Raw genomic sequence first — 13,771 nt, 5'->3', positions numbered from 1 at the left:
TTTCTTTTTCAAAAATAAAACAAAATTGACATAGCACAAAACCCAAACAAGGGAGGGGGCATTCAGGAGTTAAGAGTGGTGTGTCAGAAGGGAGGACATTCCTCCAAAAGAAAGTGTTAGTTGCTCAGTCATGGACTCTGCGACTCGTATGGACTGTAGCCCACCAGGCTCCCCTGTCCATGGGATTATCCAGGCAAGAATACTGGAGTGAGTTGGCATTCCCTTCTCCAGGGGGATCTTCCCGACCCAGGGATTGAACTCTGGTCTCCTGCTTTGCAGGCGGGTTCTTTACCGTCTGAGCTGAAGGGAACAACATAAGAAAGGCCTGGGGACACAGAACTGAGCACATAGGACAGCGCACCGTCTACCTTGCTGGGGCTGTGGGCGGGAACCAGGGGCTGGGACGCAGCGGCTTGAAGTGCCAGCCAAGACTTTGGATCTCATTCTGAAAAAGATGGCACATCACTAAGGGTCACTGAGCAGGGCCATGACATGACCAGCGTGTATTTTAGAAAGCCCCCTTCAGCCCGCATGAAAGGTTTAGCCAATGAATCAGCAAGCAAGCCACCAGGAAGAAACCCGCCAGAGAATCCTGGAAGCAGAGACGGGTCAGGGAGTGGGAGGCCTCATCCTTTGGATGTGACAACCGAGAGGTTACTGTGAATGAGGCCAGAGATATTAGGAGGCGTGGACAGAGGGGAGATGAGAGAGGAGGGGTGGGCAGACAGAAGAGCAGGGATTCCCAGAATTCTGGATGTTATAAGACCAGTGAAATTTTTAGAAATCAAACAAAACAACAATTAAGAACCAAAAGAAGATTGCTCACTTTGTAATTCTCCAAGTAAGGGTAATTTGCTAAAATTATCATGTTTTAATACCATTGTTTTATAAAAGAAGGGATATTTTAAATCTCCCCCCAGTAGGAAGGGCTGACCTCTGTTAAAGAATAGTCATTTATATGAAACAAATTTATATTGTTACCACCTGTGTATGTGTGTGTGCGTGCAGTCACTCAGTCATGTCTGACTCTTTGCAATGCTATGGACTGTAGCCCCTCCAGACTCCCCTGTTCATGGTATTTCCCAGACAAGAATACTGCAGTGGGTTGTCATTTCTTCTTCCAGGGGATCTTCCCGATCCAGGGATCAAATTCACATCCCTTGCATCTTCTGCATTGGAGGGCAGATTCTTTACACTGTCACCTGGACACACCCTTACTGTTCCCTTTTTCTCAGGGATTATAAAATCTCAGTCGGATGAATGATGCTGGTTTGCTGAGTGTGAACCGACATGTAAATCCTTTTTTTTTCCCCAAACAGGGAAGAAAAGAGATTGAATAAGAATAGAGCCAAGAGGACTTCCTTCCCATGTGGTCTAGTGGTTGGTGACTGAGAATCTGCACTTCCACTTCATGCGTGCTGAGTTGCTTCAGTTGTGTCCGACTCTGTGACCCTAAGGACTGTAGCACACCAGGCTTCTCTGTCCATGGGATTCTCCAGGCAAGAATACTGGAGTGGGTTGCCATTTCCTCCTCCAGGCGATCTTACCAACCCAGGGATCAAGGCATAAATTCAATCCATGGTTGGGGAAGTTCCATATGCTGTGCAGTGTTGGAAGCCAAAAATTTTTTTAATAAGAATATAGTCAAGAGTTTTTGTTTTGTGAAGGATGAGACTGACTTGAGAAAAATCAATATACTGAGAGGAAAAAACAATTGAAAGATTTAGAAATAAGAACTAAATGTAGGGTAGTATCCCAGATTGGATTGTGAAACACTGAAAGGACTTTGGTGGAAAAAGTGATGAAATACAAATCAAGTTTGTGGTTTCGTTAATAGATTGGAGCAACATTAACTGCCGAGTTCTGATTAATGTCCCAGGTTAGGGGAAGCTGGTTGAAGGGCATATTCAAACCTTTTGCATTATCTTTACGACACTTTTATAAATCTAAAATTTTTATAAATAAAAAGCAAAAATATACATAACAACAAGTACACAGAGGAAAAAGGGCTTCCCTGGTGGCTCAGTAGTCAAGAATCTGCCTGCCGATGCAGGAGACACGGGTTCCATCCCTGATTTGGGAAGATCCATCTGCCGAAGAGCAACTCAGCCCCTGGGCCACAACTACTGAGCCTGTGCCCTCGAGTCTGGGAGCCGCAACTACTGAGTCCACGCTCCACAACTACTGAAGCCCGTGCACCCTAGAGCCCTCACTCCGCAATAAGAGAAGCCCTCCCAGCCCAGCTAGAGAGTGGTCCCCGCTCACTGCAGCAAGAGAAAAAGGTCCAAGTGCAGAACGAAGACCCAGCATGGTCAAAAGAAATAAATAAAATATTTTTTTTCTTTTCAAAAAAAAAAAGAAAAAGCAGATAAGTGACAACCTGAAATCCCTCCAGCTAGACCTTGGCACCAGGCGGCAGATGGCACTGACCTGGAACAGGAAGGAGACATCCCTCCCTGGGACCACAGGGAAGGGCGGGACAGGGACATGAATAATTTGCCAGTAAACCTGCCCCCAGTTCAGGATGACGAGCTCCTCGGGGTCAGGGACTGATGGACGCATATGGCTGCCCGCGACGTATAGAAGGTTTTTTCCTATGTCGTCAGTGCTCAGGAAATGTTCATTGATAATAAATCAATTCCATGACTGAAAAATGCCCCCAAAGTTTGAAATAGAAGACTTCTTAATAAAATAATGTAATAACTGATGGGACAAAAACAAAAATGAAAATAGTTTATAAATGAAGGGGAAAATAGGCAAATGACCACAATATTCAGACTAAAGACAGAAATGAAAGGTTAATATTACACAGAAAGAAAAAAAAAAAGCAGCAGCCTTGGATCATGTTCCATCTTGGAATAATTCTGCTCCGCAAGGATTCTGAGGGCTGAAATCAGCAACCTAGAAAAGCCTTACTTTAGAGCTCTGGGTAAATTATGGAGGCTATTATCAAGATTGCGCTAAAATAATGGCAGGACACTGAGAGGGAGAGGACTAGCAAATGGAAATGAGCAAAACCCGGAGGAAAGACAGCTGCTCCACGTGAGGAATCGATTCGAGCTCCTGCAGCTGCTGTTACTTTCTATCAAATCCTTCCACTGACTTTCAGGACAGACCCAGGCCCCGGGAGAAGCTTTTCATACATTCCCACTCCTATATTTTATTCACTTAAAACTCTCCTTCAGTGGTGATCATCTTGTGATATATAGAAACAGCAAGTCACCACGCTATGCACCTGGAGCTAACAGAGTGAGTCAATTGCATATCAATTAAAAACCAAAAAAACCAAACAGCAAACAAACAAGAATCCTCCTTTCTTTAAAAATATGAATAATCAGCTTCCTAGCAGCAACAAGTACAAAACTCTTAACTTTAATGCCTTTTTTTTAAGTGGAAAAAAAACATATGGTATGATGATTATTCATAATACCTGTTTCTGGTCCTCCATTTTAGGTGGGGGGGAAATCAAGTATATATGTTTTTGTACTAAAAAGGGGTATACTAAGTAATACAGACTGTATAACTTAATATACAAAAATGAAGAAATTTTATTGTATAACTATGGAAAAAATGTTGACTTTTTAGATAATAAGATTATGATTTGAATCACCTTGGGAGATATTGCACACTCTCTTGTGAAAGGACGTTGCTCTGGTACATTACAGCTAAATACTGAGTTAGGGTTCTTCAGTTGCAAACAACAGACTCCAACTCTGATTAACTTAAGCCCATGATGATGATGATGAAAATCACTCAGTTGTATCTGACTCTTTGAGACCCCATGGACTATATAGTCCATAGAATTCTCCAGGCCAGAATACTGGAGTGGGTAGCCTTTCCCTTCTCCAGGGGATCTTCCCAACCCAGGGATTGAACCCAGGTCTCCCACATTGCAGGCGGATTCTTTACCAGCTGAGCCACAAGGGAGACCCAAGAGTACTGGAGTGGGTAGCCTATCCCTTCTCTAGAGGATCTTCCCAACCAAGGAATCGAACCCGGGTCTGCTGCATTGCAGGTGGATTCTTTACCAACTGAGCTGTGATGGAAGTCCAACTTGAGCCCAAAAGCATACTAAATCATTTCAGTCATGTCTGACTCTTGGTGGCCCCATGTACTGTTGTCTGCCAGGCTCCTCTGTCCACGGGACTCTCCAGGCAAGAATACTAGAGGTGGGTTTCCATGCCTTCCTCCAGGGGATCTTCCCAACCCAGGAACTTAACCTACGTTTCCTGCAGCTCCTGCATTGTAGGCAGATTCTTTACCACTGAGCCACCAGGGAAGCCCCATAATGGAAGGATAGTATGTGTGTGTTTAGTACACAGCAGCACTCTAGAATGAATGGCTGAAAGGGCAGGAACCAGGATCTAGGGAGAGGAACTAATAATAGTTGCATCAAGGTCCTAATGTTGGTTGAAATCACCACTGTGTTTTCCATTCCTGTATCCTTCTGCTGAGGATCCAGAGTTAGTAAGAGAGCTTTGACAAGCTTGGGGCATGGGGCAAAAAACAGGCACTACAATGAGCAGTGCCTGAGAATCATCCATAGTGGGAGGACAGGTAATTCAGAAAAGGGCTCTTACTGGAAGAAATGGAAGTGGATGGGGAGTAATGACTACTTGCCTTCTTCTCTTATGCCACCATACCTCTGCCCAGTTCCTGCCTGGACTTGGAATGCCCCTCTGACCTGGAATATCCCTAGCTGGCCAGACCACACGACAGACCCCTATTTTCCCCTCAAAACCCAGATAAAGTAACCCATTTCTGTGAAACCAGGCAGAGGAAATCACTTTGTACTCTTCGTGCCTTTTCACACTTCCCTTGTTGACTTGCTAACACTACACTGTAATGATTTGTACTTGTATGGCTCTCTATTAGACTGTAAGTTTCTCAAGTGCAAGAATAATGTCTTTTCAACTCTGTTGCTTCTGTGCCTAGGACAGCATCTGTCATAAATAAGAATTCAACAAATGCTAAATGCTTGCTGAAATAAATGTAAATGACAAACCACTTCTATATTTAACAATAAGAAAACCTGAAACGAAATTAAACAATTTTGAGGAAGCACAAGGACAATTCTACAGAGACACAAAATAATTTGTTACCTTTGCAAATCTGCGTGATGTTTGAGAAAGCCTGGCAATGTCTTCAAGATCCAGGTAAGAAATGATATTCAGCAGCAAACTGTCTGAGAGCCGTTCAAGGAAGTCAAATTTACCTTCACATAAATTGAAGACATAGTCTAATATTCTTGAACCAAATATTAAGGCAATTTGAACTGTAATTCAAAAAAGCCAACAAAACAACGTGGTTATCATGTGCAGTCACATAAAAACTATGATCGTTATCAGTAAGACAAGCTTTGAGGCATTTTGCCCCTGAGAGCAATGTTAGATTTGCTGAGTCATTCCTACTTTCACCAAGCTGTCTCTGGGACCAGTGGTATGTATTTACGAAGTATTTGTTTCCAACAGCTGCCTTTGCCCTGAGATCAAAATCTTTTAGGTCTACTCAGTGTTGAACACAGTGATGGAATGAACCAAATTCCAGTCCAGACAACTGACTTAACTACTCTTCATGTCATCCCCATCTTCATCCTCCCAGTCGCCGAGACTAGGCAGAATGCTGCTCCATGTCATTTTTTCCTACCCCTCCGCCCCCAAATTGGTGTGAAACACTTTAATAGCCCTTAATTTTGATCGATTTTTGTTCTCTTCTTGTTATACATTGTTTCTCTACCAAACTTCCTTCTTCATGTTTTTTCATTCCCTTGAAATTGTGAATTATGAGTGGTTAAATCCAGGGGGTGATTTTTTTCTCTTCCTTTTGCTTATCTGTATTTTGCAATCTTTTTTTTATCATAAACTCTGTATCACTGATGTAATTTTTTTCATAATCTAGAACGAATGGATGGGAGGAAAAAAGAAGGGAAGAAGGCTACCGCCCTTTTATGAGAAAGAAAAATGGGGTTACAACAGAGGATTTTATGCATGTGGATCACGGCGGTTCCAGCACTGGAGACTTTGTTTCTTGAAGCTCATTTTTCACTTCTGCCTCCAAAAGCACCACCATGTCTGGCCTTTTTAGAGAACTTCTCTCAGAATAGACAGAATGGATTCTGTACAGGGGACTAAGTGTCCAAGATTTGGGGACACTTCCTTCCCAACATGGAACATTCCTTCCAGGGTAAGTGGGATGAAGCTGTCAAGAATACCGGGCTCCTTGCATAAGCAGGCAGACGGGTGATCCTAGAGGTTGATGACTCTCCAATTTCAAAATGGATGTAAGGTGAGGGCTATATTTATGTAAAAGCTCTGATTGTGCTAACCTGAAGAACCAGCCATATAAGATTTCTCTCCAAAACTGGTCAGTCCAGCTTTCTAGAGGCATTAAGGGTTTTAGTTGCTTCTAAATCGCAAGTGCTTCTAATTCAAAGCCCTTCTAAAGTCCAAGGTTTTTCTTGGGAGGAAAATAACCCCTCAAAAACTCATCCTCACAGGGAACCCCTGGCTCACCAGCAGAATAAGAAGGAAAAAGAGGCACTTACTTATTGGTAAAACAAAACCTTGAGTATAATAAATTTCTTTAAAATAACTGGAGATATTTGAACATTTTAAAATGCCAGGAAAGAACGCTCAAAGCACATGTTCAGATGTACGTTACAAAGTCTCTACCAGGACTTCCCTGGTTATCCAGTGGTTAGGAATCCTCCCTCCAATGCAAGGTCTGAGGGTTCAATCCCTGGTCAGGGAACTAAGATCCCACCCACGTGCTGTCGGACAACTAGGCCCACAAGCGTCAATTCACGAGGAGACTGCACACTGCAACAAAGACCCTGTGTGCCTCCACTGAGACCCAACACAGTCAAAATAATAAATAAGCACTTTTTAAAAACAGAAGGTCTCTAACAATAAGGTCTTTTAAGTTAAAGTTATAAAAGCTGTCAGATATAAAGTTATGACAGTTAAAAGTTAAGATAAAGTTATAAAAGGACATATAGCCCCTAAGTATGTAACGGGGTAGTTTCAAAGTATACAGGTATGGGGGCACTTAGAAAAAATTTTTTTGCATGTTTATGTTTTTTGTTTTTATAGCCAACAGGTCACCAACCTTTTAAAATAAGGAAAACAAGGTTAGAACAAACTCCATTGTGAAGAGTAAAATTCCTTTGTGTAGGAGTGTGTGACAGGCAGCCTTCCAGAGAGACCCTGCGTCTCTCCTCCTGGATTCACACCCCTGTGTGTTCCCAGCCACCGTGAATGAGGGCTGGCCTGGGTAACCAAGAGGAATTGCAAAAATATACCAAGGCTGGTTCACCAAAGACATTGGGGCTTCTGTCTTGCTGTCCTGGATCACTCACTCTCGGAGAAGTCGAGGGCCATGACCTGACACTACAGCACCGTGGAGAGGTCTGTGGGGAAGGAACCTGAAAGAGCCATGTGTGTGTGTGTGTGTCCCCATGTGAGCCATGGTGGAACTGGATCCTCCGGCGCCAACCAAGCCTTCTGATGACTGGGGTTCAGACGACATCATGCAAGATCCTGGAGCAGAATGGCTGAGCTATGCTGCTCCCAAATTCCTGACCCAACTCTCTGAGTTAATGAACGTTTATTATTTTTTAGGGCTTCCCAGGTGGTACAGTGGTAAAGAATCCAGTTGCCAGTGCAGGAGACACAAGAGGAGAGGGTTTGATCCCTAGGTGAGGAAGATCCCCTGGAGAAGGAAATGGCAATCCACTCCTGTATTCTTGCCTGGGAAATCCCATGGATGGAGGAGCCTGGTGGGCTACCATCCATGGGGTCATAAAGAGTCAACACAACTGAGTGTGTGCACATACACACACACACACACACATTTTTTTAAGCCATTGTGTTTGGGGGTAATTTATTACACAACCGTAGACAATAAGGTACTTGCAACTGTTGTGGAAACCTAGAATGTGGGAATGGCTTTGAAACTGGCAAGTAGCGGAAATTTGAATGAGCTTGAGGACAGTATGCTGTGAAAGTGCTGCACTCAATATGCCAGCAAATTTGGAAAACTCAGCAGCGGCCACAGGACTGGAAAAGGTCAGTTTTCATTCCAATCCCAAAGAAAGGCAATGCCAAAGAACGCTCAAACTACCGCACAATTGCACTCATCTCACACGCTAGTAAAGTAATGCTCAAAATTCTCCAAGCCCGGCCTCAGCAGTATGTGAACCATGAACTTACAGATATTCAAGCTGGTTTTAGAAAAGGCAGAGGAACCAGAGATCAAATTGTCAACATTTGATGGATCATCGAAAAAGCAAGAGAGTTCCAGAAAACCATCTATTTCTACTTTATTGACTATGCCAAAGCCTTCGATTGTGTGGATCACAATAAACTGTGGAAAATTCTAAAAGAGATGGGAATACCAGACCCCCTGGCCTGCCTCTTGAGAAACTTGTATGCAGGTCAGGAAGCAACAGTTAGAACTGGACATGGAACAACAGACTGGTTCCAAATAGGAAAAGGAGTTCATCAAGGCTGTATATTGTCACCCTGCTTATTTAACTTATATGCAGAGTACATTATGAGAAATGCTGGGCTGGATGAAGCACAAGTGAAAGAGGAGAGTGAAAAAGTTGGCTTAAAACTCAACATTCAGAAAACTAAGATCATGGTATCCAGTTCCATTGCTTCATAGCAAATAGATGGGGAAACAGTGGAAACAATGGCTGACTTTATTTTTGGGGGCCTCCAAAATCACTGCAGATGGTGACTGCAGCCATGAAATTAAAAGATGATTGCTCCTTGGAAGAAAAGCTGTGACCAACCTAGACAGTATATTAAAAAGCAGAGACATTACTTTGCCAACAAAGGTCTGACTAGTCAAAGATATGGTTTTTCCAGTAGTCATGTATGGATGTGAGAGTTGGACTATAGAGAAAGCTGAGCACTGAAGAATTGATGCTTTTGAACTGTGGTGTTGGAGAAGACTCTTGAGAGTCCCTTGGACTTCAAGGAGATCCAACCAGTCCATCCTAAAGGAGATCAGTCGTGAATGTTCATTGGAAGGACTGATGTTGAAGCTGAAACTCCAATACTTTGGCCAGCTGATGTGAAGAGCTGACTCATTGGAAAAGACCCTGATGATGGGAAAGATTGAGGGCAGGAGGAGAAGGGGATGACAGAGGATGAGATGGTTGGATGGCATCACCGACTCAACAGATGTGAATTTGGGTAAACTCCAGGAGCAGGTGATGGACAGGGAGGCCTGGTGTGCTGCGGTCCATTGGGTCGCAAAGAGTCGGACACGACTGAGCGACTGAACTGAACTGAACTGAGGAGAGTGTTAGTTAAAGTGTGAAAAACCTTCAGTAAATATTGTACTGTGCTCAGTCACTCAGTCGTGTCCGACTCTTTGCAACCCCATGGGCTGTAGCCTGCCAGGCTCCCCTGTCCACGGGGATTCTCCAGGCAAGAATACTGGAATGGGTCGCCACGCCCTCTTCCAGGGGATCTTCCCAACTGAGGGATCAAATCTAGGTCTCCCACATAGCAGGCGGATTCTTTACTGTCTGAGCCACCAGGGAAGCCCAAATACTATACTAAGTAAACAGAAGTCTGACAGACTCTGAGGAGGCTTTACAGGGTAGGTTTAAAGAAAAGTGAGGAAAATATTATTTAAAAAAAAAAAGAAAACTGGAGAAAAGGAAGGAAAAAGCTGGAGGAAAGGGAATCCTTGCTATGTAGTGGCAGAAAGTTTTGCAAACTTCTGAATGTACATTTTTCTACAATTTTGACTTTGAAAGCACATGTGTGTTTTCTATAGTCAAAACTCAAAACAGAATTTCTTAAACTTTTTTTAAAGATTCTATTCTTAACTATAAAAAATTGTAAGGTGATTGGGGAGAATTTGAACAAAAGGTATATAAGACCATAATGAAGAAAATATTAAATCTAAATAAATGGAGAGAAATACCATGCTCATGTTAGGAAGAGCAAAGGATCACAGTTCTGTCAAAAACCTAAAAAGTGAATCCAAATCCAATTAGAATTTAAGCAGGGAGCTCTGCATAGATTTACCAGCCTATCTTAAAGCTCAGAGGCAGAATAAAATGTCAAGAACAGCCCATGTAAAGAATAGAATGAGGGGTTTCCCTGCTGGCTCAGTGGTAAAAGATCTGCCTGACAATGCAGGAGACATTGGTTTGAGCCCTGGTCCAGGAAGATCCAGGAAGCCCATGCACCACAACTACTGAGCTTTTGCTCTAGAGTCCCAGAGCTGCAACTACTGAACCCACGCACTGCAACTGCTGCAGACCACGTGCCCTAGAGCCCGTGCTCCACAACAAGAGAAGCCAACACAGTGAGAAGCCCATGCATCGTAACTAGAGAGCAGCCCCTCCTCACTGCAACTAGAGAAAGCCTGCACAGTAAAGAAGACCCAGCACAGCCAAAAATAAATAATTAATTTTAAAAAGACTGGACATCTCTGAAGGCTCAGTGGATGGGAGTCTGCCTGCCAACACAGGGGACACGGGTTTCATTCCTGATCCAGGAAGATCCCATATGTCTCAGGGCAACTAAGCCTGTGCCACAACTTCTGAGCCCGTGCTTTAGAGCCCTTGAGCCACAACTACTGAGCTGACATGCTCCAACTACTGAAGCCCATGCACCTAGAGCCTGTGCTCCACAACAAGAGAAGCCACCGCAATGAAAAGCCCATGAATGGCAATGAAGCGAAGCCTCCGCTTGCCGCAACTAGAGAAAGCCCACTTGCAATGATAAAGGCTCAGTACAACCAAAAAATTAAAAATAAATACATTAATTAATTTTTTAAAAAAAAGAATAGAAGGAGGAAGCAGATGAATTCATCTCCACAGGTAAGAGAACTTACTGTAAAAATTGCAATGAGAGCAGTGTAGTTGGTGTAAGATGAATAATCGACCAACAGAATTAAATATCCCTGTAAATGGCAGATGTACATTGGAACTTGCAAAATGTAAGGATGGGATTATTATGTGGGATAATAAGCTATCCTTTAAATGGTGCTGGCCATATTGACAGGCCATACAGAAAAATAATAATATTTCATATCATCATAACCAAAAGCAAACTTGAAATATCTTAAAGACCAAATATGAGAAACAAGTCACAAAATATTTAGAATTAAACATAGGAGTATATCCTTATGAAATCAAGGTAGGAAAAGATTTCTTAAACAAAACACAAAAGTACAAGTCATATATGAAAAGATTGACAAATTTGAACTCCATTAAAACCATAAACTTCTTTATGAGTAAAACTCATAAACAAGGTGAAAAGATAAACCAAAGAGTTGGTGAAATATCTGTAGCACATATAGCCAAACCAAAGAATTGGTATTCAAAATATACATGAAAAAGTTTCTACAATGAATACAAAGAAGGTAAACAACCAGTCATAAAAAATAGACAAAGGAGATGAATTAGCAGCTCTCAGAAGGAAATTGGTCAATAAATATAAGAAGGGGTATTCAACATCATAACTAATCAGGGAATGTGCACGCCCAGCTTGGCACAATTAACATGTATCTCTGATTACACTAAACATTGGTGAGAATGTGCAGAAATAGCATCTCTCTCATAAAATGCCAATGGAAATATATTTAAATCCTTTAAAATGATTTAACTTATTTGGAGAGCAGACTATCAATACCTAATAAAGTTGAAGAGGCACATATTTTACAACTCAACAAACACACCACGATGTGCTAGATTTAGAGAAATGTTTACACACTGCACCAGGATAAATGAAGATTTATTGTTGCAAAAAAGTGGAAACCACCTAACTATCCTCAGTAGGGGAGATGATTGAGTGAACTGTGGGTTTACAATATAAAATACCATAAGCCATTGAAATGAATGAACTTGAGAGAGAGAGAGAGACATTTGTCAACATGGATAAATCTCAAAAAGTGTTCAATGATAAAACAAAGTTGAAAATATAGTATATCACTTATGTAAAAATTTAAACTTACAAAGGTAGTATGTATTATTTATGTATTTGTGACTACATATAATAAAATATGCTTGGAAATGATACCAATTTCAGAACAGTTAGTAGAAGGGAATAGAGCAAAAATGGGTGAGGAGCAGAAATTTGACTGTTTGTGTAAAATTTTAAACGTTTTTGAAAGACATTAAGTAAATATGGGTCTCACTTCAATAGCATTTGTATTAAAACTGGGATAATAAAGAGAAGATTCTTAGGGCCCTAAGAAAGGATAACACAAAATTAAAACAATTCAAAAAAATTAAAGCCACTCAGAGTAGATTTTTGGAACACATGCAATTAAGCTAGAAATCAAGAAAAAATGTAATAAAAAAATTCCTAACCATCTGGAACTTAAATAAGATGTTTCTAAATAATCTATGGATCAAAGAAGAAATCAAAATGAAATTTAGAAAATATTTTACAATGAATGAGAATAAAGATGCAACATATCAAAACTTTTCTAATACAGATACAGCAGCACTTAAGGAAAATTTAGAGGAGAAATGGCTGAAAACAATAATTTAAGCTTTCATCTCAAGCAACTAGGAAGAGAATAACAAATCAGACCTAAGAAAGGTAGCAGGAAGGAAATAATAAAAGAAAGAACAGATCAGATCAGACCAGATCAGTCGCTCAGTCGTGTCCGACTCTTTGCGACCCCATGAATCGCAGCACGCCAGGCCTCCCTCTCCATCACCAACTCCCGGAGTTCACTGAGACTCACGTCCATTGAGTCAGTGATGCCATCCAGCCATCTCATCCTCTGTCATCCCCTTCTCCTCCTGCCCCCAATCCCTCCCAGCATCAGGGTCTTTTCCAATGAGTCAACTCTTCGCATGAGGTGGCCAAAGTACTGGAGTTTCAGCTTTAGCATCATTCCTTCCAAAGAAATCCCAGGGCTGTTCTCCTTCAGAATGGACTGGTTGGATCTCCTTGCAGTCCAAGGGACTCTCAAGAGTCTCCTCCAACACCACAGTTCAAAAGCATCAATTCTTTGGCACTCAGCCTTCTTCACAGTCCAACTCTCACATCCATACATGACCACAGGAAAAACCATAGCCTTGACTAGACAGACCTTTGTTGGCAAAGTAATGTCTCTGCTTTTGAATATGCTATCTAGGTTGGTCATAACTTTCCTTCCAAGGAGTAAGCGTCTTTTAATTTCATGACTGCAGTCACCATCTGCAGTGATTTTGGAGCCCAGAAAAATTAAGTCTGACACTGTTTCCACTGTTTCCCCATCTATTTCCCATGAAGTGATGGGACTGGATGCCATGATCTTCGTTTTCTGAATGTTGAGCTTTAAGCCAACTTTTTCACTTTCCACTTTCACTTTGATCAAGAGGCTTTTGAGTTCCTCTTCACTTTCTGCCATAAGGGTGGTGTCATCTGCATATCTGAGGTTATTGAGATTTCTCCCGGCAATCTTGATTCCAGCTTGTGCTTCTTCCAGTCCAGCGTTTCTTGTGATGTACTCTGCATATAAGTTAAATAAACAGGGTGACAATATACAGCCTTGACGTACTCCTTTTCCTATTTGGAACCAGTCTGTTGTTCCATGTCCAGTTCTAACTGTTGCTTCCTGACCTGCATACAAATTTCTCAAGAGGCAGATCAGGTGGTCTGGCATTCCCATCTCTTTCAGAATTTTCCACAGTTTATTGTGATCCACACAGTCAAAGGCTTTGGCATAGTCAATAAAGCAGAAATAGATGTTTTTCTGGAACTCTCTTGATTTTTCTATAATCCAGCGGATGTTGGCAATTTGA

At 41.8% G+C, this 13,771-nt stretch overlaps 1 protein-coding gene across 3 annotated transcripts in view; it reads right to left on the bottom strand.

Annotated features, from left to right (window-relative positions):
• FBXO36 (F-box protein 36) overlaps window positions 1–13,771 on the bottom strand; it is a 119,803-nt gene that overhangs the window by 30,621 nt on the left and 75,411 nt on the right. For all 3 annotated transcript variants that reach the window (XR_009491173.1, XM_010802456.4, NM_001082617.2), the window contains 1 exon segment: window positions 5,103–5,275. Coding sequence is in view for 2 of the 3 variants with exons in the window: in XM_010802456.4 (XP_010800758.1) it covers window positions 5,103–5,275 (173 nt within the window). In the remaining variant the exon portion in view is untranslated.

The sequence above is a fragment of the Bos taurus genome, chromosome 2 (genome assembly GCF_002263795.3).
Source record: "Bos taurus isolate L1 Dominette 01449 registration number 42190680 breed Hereford chromosome 2, ARS-UCD2.0, whole genome shotgun sequence".
NCBI classification, from domain to species: domain Eukaryota; kingdom Metazoa; phylum Chordata; class Mammalia; order Artiodactyla; family Bovidae; genus Bos; species Bos taurus.
This window is presented reverse-complemented; position numbering and strand designations above follow the sequence as displayed.